The sequence below is a fragment of the Hibiscus syriacus genome, unplaced genomic scaffold, assembly GCF_006381635.1.
Source record: "Hibiscus syriacus cultivar Baekdansim isolate YM2019G1 unplaced genomic scaffold, ASM638163v2 tig00110602_pilon, whole genome shotgun sequence".
Taxonomy (NCBI): Eukaryota; Viridiplantae; Streptophyta; class Magnoliopsida; order Malvales; family Malvaceae; genus Hibiscus; species Hibiscus syriacus.
In genome coordinates this window covers 2,264,635-2,277,891 of record NW_024062798.1, presented here as the reverse complement: position 1 = coordinate 2,277,891, position 13,257 = coordinate 2,264,635, and the positions used below count along the sequence as shown (strand labels likewise).

Below are 13,257 nucleotides of genomic sequence, written 5' to 3'. Positions count from 1 at the left end.
CGCATTGCGATCTCCACTATCGCAAATTCGCGTTGCGATAGTTGAAAATCGCGTTGCGATAGTCTACAGTTATTGTTGCGATAGTCTACAGTTATCGTTGCGATTTTCCAAATTCGTTGCGATAGTTAAAAAAAATTTTTGTTTATTAAGAATTTTCTCTAGAAAGATAGTATCCGCGCGGACGTGTCGAAGACACGTACGACCACGACCCGACCCGACCCGAGACGGACGGCGGCGGCGGCGGCGCGCGAGAGTCCCCCTTGTTCTCTATCACTCAACAAGGAAGTGGGAAAGCCAAGCCTTAAATACCATTCCCAATAGTGTTTCCAATACTATGTGGGATTGAGCATTACCAACACTTGTTTCCAATACAATGTGATTATTCAGGAAACAATTAACAATCATGCACCTTAAAACAACTGAATTAGCAACCAATTGCATTAGTATTATACGATTAAATATGTCATAATTAAAAGTCAATCTACAATCAATCGCGATTATTGCAATTTTAAGCAAAACATTAAAAAATAATATCACTATTTAAGGCTAAATCCCACATAGTATTGGGAACAAGTGTTGGTAATGCTCAAATCCCACATAGTATTGGAAACACTATTGGGAATAGTATTTAAGGCTTGGCTTTCTCACTTCCTTGTTGAGTGATAGAGAACAAGGGGGACTCTCGCGCGCCGCCGCCGTCCGTCTCGGGTCGTGGTCGTGGTCGTGGTCGTGGTCGTGGTCGTGGTCGTGGTCGTGGTCGTGGTAATACGTGTCTTCGACACGTCCGCGCGGATACTATCTTTTTAGAGAAACAAAATATATTTTTTAAACTATCACAACGAATTTGGAAAATCGCAACGACAACTGTAGACTATCGCAACGAATTTGGAAAATCGCAACGACAACTGTAGACTATCGCAACGCGAAATGGAAAATCGTAACGCGAAATGGAAAATCGCAACGCGATTTTCAACTATCGCAACGCGAAATGAAAAATCGCAACGCGAATTTGCGATAGTGGAGATCGCATTGCGATTTTGTTGGTAATTTTCGCAAATCCAAAAAAAGTTGGTCAAAATCGTATATTATCTAGGATTTTTGGTCACTGAGGTTATTTTCTCTAAATTAAAATCTATTGAAGAATCGGGCAAAGATAACGCAAGAACACAAAAATTTTAATGAGGTTCGGCAATGTGCTTACGTCCTCGGTGCCTAGGCAGCGCTAGAAGTTTTATTCAATATATCATAGGTTTAGGTTACATCTCTATTTATAATAAAAAACCTAGTACATAATTACATAATTAACCTTGTACCGTACCGTGGGGCTGCACCCCTACACCCCCAACCCACATAATCGTAACCCCCTCTACAAGACTTTCTTTATAAGGACAGTTGGCGTTCGCTTCGCTTACTCCGCTCCATCCTCTGTCCTCTTTACTAGTATACTTATGAGTCATACCTATCAAAATCTCTCTAAATCGGGAGGGTTTGAATTAGAATGAGGAAGTGGGTTTGCATCCATAACTCATACAAAAGTTAAATCAAGCACGAATCAAAATTAATATAACTATGATCAAAATTAATATAATCAAGTTCAAATTAAAATCTTTGTTTATTTTTAACATTTCCCCCATTTTAGAAAGAGTTTATGTAAAGGGTTAAGTATGAATCAAGCGATCTTAGTGATAAAAGAATTGTTGTTATTTCTTGAAGTCTCATGTTCGACCGTCAGTAATACCAAGAGTGTGAACGTTCAATATCGAATGGTTAAAAGTTATTTTGAATGCATTCTTACTTATACTTATCAAGATTAATAAAAAAAATATAATGCGCTAAAAGTATATTTAAAAACTCATCAATCATATTCATTGCCATGATAACCTTACAAACCTAGGTGGTTGAGAAACCTGGTCCAGCAATGACGATGCCAGAACCCTCTTGACTCTTTCAATGAATTCAAGGCACACTCAGTAATCATTATCATCTAAATGCCCATGATAATCTTTTAATTAAAGGGAAGTAAAATTTAATCAGAAAATTTTATTTTATTTAAATTTAACTTGATGTTAACTTTTTTTTTATTTGATTTAATTAAAAAAAGTTGAAATTTGAGTTGAGATATAACTAGAATAATTTAAAAAATTTAATCATTAATATATTGGTTTTTAAGTCTTAGTTGATTTTTTCAACTCCGATATATATACATATATATATCACACACAAAAATATATATTTTATCAATTAAATATATATATATATATATATGTATATCACACTCGAATAATTTGAGTCAAGTTACATAAAACTGTTTAAACTATAATCAAATAGTAAAATAATATTATAAATATTTATAATTAAATTAAAATAGAAATTCGAACATAACTATAAATTTTTCAAAAAAAAAATTGAGTTGCAAAATAAGATTAGTCGACTCAACTAACTTATTTTTTTTTAATTCTAATCAATCCAACACTTACCCTAATTACATCACTAAAAATTATTGATTTGATTACCGCATAGATTTAAAATTTTCAATATCCTTATTTTTAAAAGAATATTAGCTATACATTTATTATTATAGTTTAATTACGATTAAGGTTTTGTTGTTGTTATATTTGTAGAATTTGAGGCATTTTCAATGGATCGAACATTTGATTCACGTTTAAGAGATTAAAAAAGAGTGAATTAAAATTTTTTGTGTCCAACAATTATCGATAACAACGATCAATGACAGATCAACAGTGAACGATAATAAGCGATAGCGAGCGACCAAAAACTTTGATTAAATTTACCAACTAAATTGATGTTTTATCTAAATTTAAATTCAAACTGATACTTTATCTAAAGTTTAAATCAAATTGGTATTTAATGTAAAATTTAAAATTTAAACTAAAAATTAATTCCTTTACTAACATATCATGTCACCACACTAACAATATTTATTATTTTAATGATTAAAATATTATAAATCGATAGAGTAAATAATGAAAAAAAAATATAATTGAATAACTTAATGATTAAAATATTATTTGTAATTCAAAAATGAGTGTTGACACAAGTAGTTAAGATTCAAGAATTTGAGTTAGTAATATCAAGTTCGAATCTTACTACTGTCATTCTTGGTAGGTAATCTGTAAATTCCTATATAAATTTCAATTAAATCTTAGTTATGTTCTGACCCTAGACTAAAATATATATACTTAACATAAATTTTTTGTACAAAAAAAAAGTATTATTTGTAATTCAATGAATAAAACTGAGCACTTAAAAAACAAAAGTGATGATTTAAAATTTTCTAAAGAAACAAAATCGGAGATAGTGTGACAATGAGTTATGTCGGAAAATTTTAAAAAGAAACCAAAAACAAATATAACAAGATGAATATTATTAAACTGTTACTTGATGAGTTTACGTGGCGCCATTATTCTTTTGATTTTGATCTCTTCGGGTCCCACAGTTTCGTACTTCCATCCGTAGTTTGGTCCAGCATTTACGAGGCCATTTCTTCTCTGTGGGATCAAGAGATGCCGTTTCTCAGTTCTCCACTCCCGATATTCTTAGCTTTATTTCTACTGTTCCATCACCATCGCTTTAATTGAATCAAAAGCTTAAAACTTCTTAGAAGACCCATAAAAGATTCATATATTTATGAATACTTCGTGAAAAGAAATCTCTGGGTTTTCAATGGCGGCCAAGCTTGGTTCTTTTAGGCACTCCCTGCTGGAGAAAAGGGGGAGAGCAATGGGGTATTCGGAACTGGGATTGTACGGAGGAGGAGAGGAGCTGGAACAAGAACAAGGAAGGAGATGGTTTTCTTACAGGTACTTGAGCGACAAACTAACTGGGTTCTCAAAGTTGATTCGACAGGTTGCCGGCAAGGCATGGCAGATGGGGATGTCGGATCCCAGGAAGATTATTTTCTCTGCAAAGATGGGTCTTGCACTCATGCTTATTTCATTGCTTATTTTCTTGAAAGAACCCATCAAGGAACTCAGTGACCACTCTGTTTGGGCTATTCTCACTGTGGTCGTCGTCTTTGAGTTCAGCATAGGTAACCGTTTTTATTTTCTTTAGAATTTGTTTTTTTTTTGAAAAAAAAATAGTAGTATTTCATACTATCTGCTATTTATCTCTCGTTGCTTACTGAGATTTGATATCATGACAAAAATTAGAAAAATAATGTATTTAGTATTTTTTATTTTGCTTCGCAAGACAAAAAGGGGGTTGGTTTGGTTCTTAGCATAGTTGATCTTGTTTGATTTTTTCATCTTCAGTTTCATGTTCATATGTGTTCTTATAGAAGTTTGCATGGGTAATTCATGTAGTAATTTGTGTGTGCTTGGTTTGTTCTTGAATTTTTCTTTGGTTCCGTTCTAAATTCATGAATAATTTATTTCCCCGAACACCTAAATCGAATAGCTCGTCTTATTAATTTACTCGATCAGACTTGTAATCATGTATGTTTGAGCAGCCAAGCTTCATAGGGTTATTAGGCATTTTACTTTCTTGTAGGTAAGTTAGTACTTTCTTCCTTTTTAGGTTTAAGTTTCCGATCAGTTAGAACGATGGAAAAGCTTTTTGCTTGTTTAGGGGTTCCGATTTTAAAATTTCTTTATCATAGTTAGCATAAAGGAAAGTGGTGTTTTGTTTTCTTAACGACTTTAATGTCTTCCTCTTCTTTCTGCAGGAGCAACTCTTAGCAAAGGATTTAACCGTGGGCTGGGTACATTAACTGCCGGAGGGCTTGCTCTTGGTATGGCAGAATTGTCGCAGTTGGCTGGAAAATGGGAAGAAGTTGCTATTGTTATTAGCATCTTTATAATAGGTTCATTTCTTGGTCATGAATCATGATAATGTATTATGCTATTTGTTATTAGTTTCTTTATGAGTTTCTCTTAGGTTTTCTCTGACATGACATGTGTTGCCAGGATTCTTTTCGACTTATGCAAAACTATACCCGACGATGAAGGCTTATGAGTACGGGTTCCGAGTGTTCACGTTAACATATTGCTACATAACAGTATCTGGGTATAATACAGGGGAATTTGTTGATACAGCTGTTACTCGATTTTTGCTAATAGCACTCGGTGCCTGTGTTTGTTTAGTTGTTAACATATGCATTTACCCCATCTGGGCTGGGGAGGACCTGCACAACTCGGTAGCTAAAAATTTCATGAGTGTGGCAAGTTCTTTAGAAGGTTAGTATGCATCTAAAGTTTACTTATTTATCTCTTGGAATTTCGAAAGTAATTGATCATTCTCATGCTTGTTTCCTTCCACTCTTGATCAGAATGTGTTAAAGGGTACCTTAATTGCGTTGAATATAAAAGGGTCCCTTCCAAAATTCTAACTTATCAAGCTTCGGATGACCCGGTTTACAGTGGCTACAGATCAGCTGTAGAATCTAAAATTCAGGAGGAAGCACTGGTAATTTTTATTGTATTTACATATTCCACTTGATACTTGAAATGATGGTATTCTCGTATTTATTACGTTTTTCACTTCCTTTTCCATTCTGGTGTAAAGTTGGGCTTTGCCATCTGGGAGCCACCGCATGGTCCGTATAGGTCACTTCGTTACCCATGGAAGAATTATGCCACATTAAGTGGAGCCCTGAGGCATTGTGCATTCATGGTTATGTCTTTACATGGCTGTATTCTTTCGGAAATACAGGTACTTATTCTTACCTGTCTAGAATGTATGCAATCGATGGCCAATTCCACACTCTTCATGCATTGTTTGTTCTATAGAAGTGCGACAGTATCCCAAGTATTGGCTTCTCCTTTTTCATTTAGCAATAGGTGCATTGCTACATTGCTCTCTTCATTTTCTTGAAGTATCCATTTGCATCCATGTGTGCCGCATTTATGTATGGCAATCTTGATTGGTCATCAGAATTTACTGGTTGATGAACATCCATATAACTCTTCACCTAATCGAAATGTGCTTACCATTGTAAGTGCCGCCTTTTCCCCCCTAAAACTTGAGATGGCTTCATGTGTTTCGAATTATAATACTTGAATGTGTAGGCTCCATCAAAACGAAGACAAGTCTTTTGTCATGAACTTCAGAGGGTTGGTGCAGAAGGTGCTAGAGTGTTGCGTGAGCTTGGGAGCAAAGTAAAAGAGATGGAGAAACTAGGTCATTCCGACATACTATTTGAATTACACGAGGCTGCAGAAGAGTTACAAAGTAAAGTTGACCGGAAATCCTACCTTCTTGTCAATGCCGAGAGTTGGGAGATCGGAAATCGATCACAGGTTCTGTCAGAGCCTCAAGATTTTCTGAACTCGGATAGCGAAGAACATGGAGTCCTGGGTTATAAGTCCCTTAGCGAGGCAGTACTTGATCTCCGATCGGTTACCATGCCAGATAGTTTGGGTAACCTCAAGACTAATGTCGGTGTCAACCCCAGTGTCTCCCCTTCCGAAGTTTTACTTAAGAAACAGATATCATTGTCAGCACACCCTTCATTTATTCCTGATCCGAAGCAAGTTTTGGAAGAGTCGAAAACATACGAGAATGCAAGTGCATTGTCATTGGCAACATTTACTTCACTTTTGATTGAATTCGTAGCGAGAATGCAAAACGTAGTTGATGCATTCGAAGAGCTGAGCGAGATCGCAAACTTTAAGGAACCCGAGGAGTTACCGGCGGCAGCAAGAGTCTGTTGGCCTTTGTTCCAAAATGTTTAGGTGTCTGAAATTTTAGAATTTGCATACAGGCAAGAAAGTTAAAAGACTGGATTCGATCTTTGTTGTTTTGAAGTGCAACTATCATCTCTATGAATGTTGGATATATTTGTTCCTGTCTCAACTGTTTCTGTTTTCACGTCTATATAGTTTTTGCTACTTATTTATAATATTTTTTATTTTTTTTAAAGGTGAGGAAATATATAATTAAGTTTGGAAAACATAAAGTTCTAATATTTTCCACAATTATCTAAATATAAAATGTGAAATAAATCCAAGACCACTCAATTATTTGTTCAGTAATAAATGTGTTATATTTTTCTGAATATTACAAAACACATCATTTACTATTAAATATTAGACAGGATCGTAACGTGGTTAGATAAAATAATATTTTGGTTTAAATATACAAAAAGATGTTAAATCTATGTCTTTTTAAAGTTTAATGTCTAACGTTTATTTTGTTTCAGTTTGATGCCTAACATTTCATTATTTTACTCAAAATGGGTTAAACCGTGACGGACCGTTAAGTGAAATGTGTCAAAAGCATAGTAATTTTAAAATTTTATTTAAAATTAAAAAATTAAAATTCTATATACATTTTTAAAAAAGAAAACACAAATTTTGAAATAAACTCGAAACTTTAAAAACCTTCATTTCAACCCCTAAACCCACGCCGGTAATTGCATTTTGGCATTGACGAAGCTCCACCCGACCTCCCCTCCCCTCGACTACCAAAGCCCCCATGAAATCGTGACCGATCGACGATTGATCGGCCGTCGGATCATGATTTTCATCCTAGGGTTTGTGTAGTATAAAACGTTGATTCGTCATCAATCGACCGTCTGTCGGTCATGATTTTATTGGGGTTTTGGACACCGAGAGGAGGGGAGATCGGGTGGAGCTTCGTCGACGGCAAAAGGTGGTGCCCGACGTGGGTTTAGGGATTGAAATGAATGTTTTCAAAGTTTTAGGTTTATTTCAAAATTTGTGTTTTCTTTTTGAAAAATATATATAATTTTTTTTTATTTTAAATATTTTTTTTGAAATTACCAGTTGTGACACGTTCCATTTAACGGAGAAATTAACGCCGTTGATAGCCCGAGCAACTAAATGAGTAACGGAATGAAAAATACCAAACCGAAACAAAATAAACGTTAAACACTAAACTGGAAAAGCAAACATAAATTAGTCACCTTTTGTATATTTAAACTTAATATTTTTAGTCCGTAAAATTTATACATTCTATCAATTTGATTTTAAAATAAATTTTTAGTCCGTAAAATATTATTGACAAGTTTCTGTCTCGAATTCATACTAGGTTTAACGGTAGAGACAATCATAGGTTGACTTAGATTTTGATTCATTCAAATTTGACTAAAATCTTAAACCTTTTTATTCATATTCGTTCTAAGATTTAATTCAATTTTTATGTCAAAATTGATACCCTACAAGATATAAATATGTATAAGAATTTAATTAAAAAATAATATAAAAAGATGTATTATTACAATTATTCCTCAATATATAAGAAATATAATATTTATATATATCGTGTCGAGTTGAATTAATTTTTTTTACTCTGAATCTGAACTCAACTCGATTTCACCATTTACTTATTATTTTATAATTTTAAAATTTTATTAATAAAAAATAATTGTAATATAATTTAGGGTAGTGTACACAAATGGTCCCTCGAATATAAGACATTATTTTATTGAGTCCTTCAACTATTAAAAGTTATAAAATAGTCCTCCGACTATAAGGCATTCTCAACTATTAAAAATTACAAAATAGTTATCTGACTATTCATATGTTCCAAACTCATTATTTTATGTTAGAAAAAAATTAACGACAATTTAAGCTGGACGTTAACATACTGATTGGGATATGATAGTCGTTTAAAATTCTGGGATCAAATTTAAAGTCCACTTGGATCTAAACTCCAAGACTCTATCAGGTGATGAGGCAGCCAAACTAGAAGAGTGTTTTACGGTCGAGGATATAAAAGAAGGCTGTGCGGAATTGTGATGATTCAAAGGCACCAGGCCCGGACGATATAAACATCATAAATATAACATTAATAAAATATATTAAATATTAAAACGATATTTAAATGTTTAACAACAACAGCCTGGTTGTTTTATAACAACTGCAAACACGTACTGATATGATAACACCCATGGTGTTTAATAACAATGACACCTTCCTGTTTATAAAATTTAACCCAGCCTCTGACCTCCGTCTTCATTCCCTCGATGCCCCTGAGCTTTCGCCAAAGGAGAATAGCTTTCACAAGCGCTGCATACCTCATAATAGAGGAATACATGTAACAGACATAGAGAGGAAAGTAAACAATCCTTGGCAATCTAATAAGGTAAGGAAGTCGCGTAACACAAGCGACTCTTCAGAAAAGATCTAGTTATATCATGCAGTGCAAAACACAGACGACCATCCAGGAAAATTTGTTGTGAAAACGAGGAACAATAGATTGCTTCATTCAAACATGATTTAACCAGTTGACAACATGATTAATACCAATTATCGATATCCCACGTAGATGACCCGGCCGAAATCGACATCTAATGTTATATTATCAGCATAATCAAGTTCCAAACGGTCTTCTGGTAACCTCATTTCACCAAACAATATAGGTTCGAGATTATCAGCATTGAAATGATCACATAAAACACCCGGATCTGCTAATAAATACTCATCTGATAAGTTATCGGGTGTAGGTCTAACCGGAGCTTTCGCAAAGTTTGTGAGAGCATCAGAGCCTTTGATTCGATTCGCGGCTTTGTCATACTCCAAAGCAGCTTCCTCAGCAGTGTCATAGGTACCGAGCCAGACCATGGTTCAAGTTGTAGGGTCCCTGATCTTGGCCGCCCATCTTCCCGACGGCCTTTGACGAACGCCACGATACTTAATGCTGTTGGATAAAGACTGTTGTTGCTTCTTTGTTCTTATATTTGCCTTAACTGTTTTATTAAATATTTGCATGTTTTACTTGTTTGCTGGCTTTTAGGAACTGACGGCGGAACAATCCTCGACCCTGATTCCGTTTATATACCTTTTCACCCTATGATGCCTCGCCCGTTCACATTCGTCGGTAGAAGAATCCGTGGCATCCCAATCGGTGACACGAATCCTGACAATTTTAGGGGCTTTATCTTTGGATTCCAGCGGAAACAACTTGCTCGATGACTTGACCACAAGTTTGCGAGTTAGAGTTTTTTTACTCTGCATATTTCACCTCCAAAACAAAATCTTCAAAAATGGGTTTTGAACAAGGATGAATTTACAGTAATTCATATTTCATAAACATGCAATGGTTATTGTAAGAGACGCTGTTATCACTTTATCAACCAGCATCATTCAAGAATCATTCAAACACTAATTCATATTTCATATATCACTTGATCAACCCCATCTCTGTTCATGTTTAAACAGAATTTAACCTTTATAAGAGGAACGGGGGAAAAAAAAACAAGTTCTACCTTAAATACATTCGGCAAGATGTGTATATACGTAAAAAGATACACCTTTTATTTTAAACGGCATAATTCAGTGTATGATTTCACAGATTTTAAGTAAACCTTGTTTCTTCTTTCAACTCAGGGGTGTAGAGCAAGATGTTTTTGATTTAAGTAAACTTTGATCGTGTCCAATCTGAGTGTTTTGCTGCCAAATGTTAATTCACAGTTCAATCTGAGCTTGGAGAACAGTGCAAAACTTGTTTATACGCAGGGAAAAAATTTATTAATACTGCCGAGCGTGTTTCCCAAGCTTAGGAGGATGATGATTGAATTGTTGGGTGTAGCTCCCAGTATGTGGGGAACTCATCATCACAGTTAACCCTTTAAACTCTATTATCACCGGATATAAGATTATAATTGAGAATAAAATTATTGTCCTGAAAATATTGTATTATTTTATTCGACGGAAATATAAGATTATAATGACAGGTTGATGGAATATAAGATAAGAAAAATTATAGCATTTGACAAAATAATCAAGTAGGAACCTAAAATATGTACTAAAGAAATGAACATTTCTTAAGCACTATAGTTGATGTCATGACTGTTTTTCGTTCAAGACTAGTGCTTATACATGATATTGTTGCTTTCGTGTCGCACAGATTTTTTGGAAGTTCAACGCTTTCGTGGAGAATCGGGATGAGACAGAATATACAACTGACAAGTTTGAAGAGTTTTGAGCATCAATTGACTGCCTATGCTGCTAGTGCATATGGAATTAATATTTTTTGCTATTGTTTTGGTTAACTCAGATTTTGTTGATGCTTTGGAATTAATATTCTGTCCCCTTCTGCTGTGAAACAATCTGTGGCAGGTGATGAAAAGTTGAAATCTTTCAGAAACAATGGACATTTCTCTCTATGAGACTTTGGACCCTTAGAAATCTGGTCCCAAAAATTGTGGCTTATGAACCTAAACAAAGTGATTATAAAACGTAACGAGGAACAGAATAATATGTATATTATTCAATCCAGCATGATCAGAACGGATTTAAGAGTTTGGTTTCATCAGGATGAGAATGACAGCCATGAAATCTGTAACCAACCGGCCAGTAGGCTGAAAATGAAAAAAAGTAAGATTAGGCAGGGATGGTAACAACCACCCCATGAAAATTCAAAGTCTTTTTCCATCCAAATAAGACTTTACGATGCATATTGTAAGATAGGAGCAGTCTAAAAGGTTGAAAACTTGATTTCAGAGAAGATAGGAAAAGGTAATCCCTGCAAGGTTAATGAACCAAACTGCTAACCACATTGACCTAGGATCTAGATGTTAGTGAACCAAACTGCGTAAAACTTACATTTCTCCTAAAGATGCGAACGTCCAAAATACCCAAGGGTCACGTATAATCTCTACGAATTTCATATCCCCTTACATTACAATTTTTTTCATGCTGAAAGTTCTGAAACCAGAACTCAAATACCAAAGGAAAAGAAAATAAAATCAAAATTAAAATGATTAGCCAATTATAACATGATTAATAACCTAAAGAAATTATGCATATGCTATATATACATACATATGAACGAATATTCAGAAAATGAAACATGATTAATAACCTACAAAAATTATGCACATGCCAAATAAGGAAACTAAAACAAATTATAATGTTTAAAACAAGGGGACAAAAAAAAAACAAATAAGACTAAAACAAAGGAATCAAGTAAGGAGACTAAAACAAACAAATAATACTAAAACAAAGTAAACAAAGATTATAATTGGTTAGTTCCTGCTGATTATTGTTGCTGGTTGGTTAGTTCACGTGTTGTGTAACATCCCAAAATAAGAGCTAGTGACTAAAATGTAAATTTTGGAAACTTTGTGCTCAATTTCAAAATAAGTTACAAGTTTAGGGATTTAATTGGAGAATTTTGATGTTGGATTTAATAGTAAAGTTTGAGAATAATAAGGGTAAAATGGTCATTTGGAAAGGAAAGATTTTTTTATGGTTATATATTGCCCACGTGGATGAGAGGAAGCAAAAATCCAAGCTTCCAGATTTCTCTTCTTCTCTTTTCTTCCTTCATGCATGAGAGACAAAGCAAAAGATATCGATCGAGTGCAAAGTCTGGACAAGTTGACACGTGATAGTCATTGAGAAGAGAGAAGAGAGAAGAGATCAGTATTGACTAGTGAGGCCAGATGAGTGCATAGTAATTGATATATGATGTTGAGGGGAAATAAGACTTGCGATGAGTCTATTTCCTATATGACGATGCATTAATTCATGATTAGAGGTATGTGTTGATATGATTCATGTGTGTGTGACTTAATAGTTGAATATGATTGTATGTGTTATATGTTTGTGATATATGTGAATACATGTATGTGCGTTAATAATGTGAATATGTGTAAAAATGATATAAGTAACATGAATACAAGAAAATGTGAACATGTGACATAAGTTATGAGCTAAAGAGATAAATAATATGAGATAGGACATATGTGGTTACATGAGACATAATATGAAAAAGAGTACAAGTATATGTGATAAGATGTGTGAAAGTGAATTATATGAAAAATTGTTATTTGTAAGTGAACCATGTGATTATATGAATATGTGAAATGACATAATTAAAATGCCCATGTTATGTGTTATGAGAGCTAGGGGTATAGTTGGCATGCCAAGAGTCGAGGGTTCATAGGTCATTCGGGACATACAGAGGTCCTTCGGGACATACATAGGTCCTTCGGGACAAATTTCACATGCCCCTAGTAGGACCCCATACGAGCTATCATGACAGCATAGTGCACAACCTCAATGTACTCACATATCTATAGTTCTCACATGTATACATGGGCTAATAAAGAGATTAAATAAATAAATATGGTATAAAGATATGTCGGTTTCTTTGTGCAGTGATATATGTGTTATATGATGTGTATACATGGTAAGTAAAGAGTCATATGATAAAAGAGATTATTAATAATGGTAAGATTAATAATAAGAATAACGAAATGATATGTATATGTATGTATTGGCGTTTTGATGCATAATGCATTTTATAGTGTATTATGATTACATG

The 13,257-nt window shown here is 34.2% G+C and overlaps 1 protein-coding gene and 1 pseudogene across 1 annotated transcript; one reads left to right on the top strand and one right to left on the bottom strand.

Moving 5' to 3' along the window:
* Positions 1–3,657: 3,657 nt before the first annotated feature.
* On the top strand, positions 3,658–6,713 carry LOC120135213 (aluminum-activated malate transporter 9-like). The gene is made up of 6 exons (XM_039151524.1): positions 3,658–4,051; positions 4,688–4,825; positions 4,929–5,198; positions 5,291–5,427; positions 5,527–5,673; positions 6,030–6,713. The coding sequence occupies exons 1-6, from the start codon at positions 3,685–3,687 to the stop codon at positions 6,693–6,695; spliced, it is 1,725 nt and encodes a 574-aa protein (XP_039007455.1). The 5' UTR covers positions 3,658–3,684; the 3' UTR covers positions 6,696–6,713.
* Positions 6,714–9,223: 2,510 nt separating this feature from the next.
* On the bottom strand, positions 9,224–9,941 carry LOC120135181 (annotated as a pseudogene).
* Between the last annotated feature and the right edge of the window lie 3,316 nt (positions 9,942–13,257).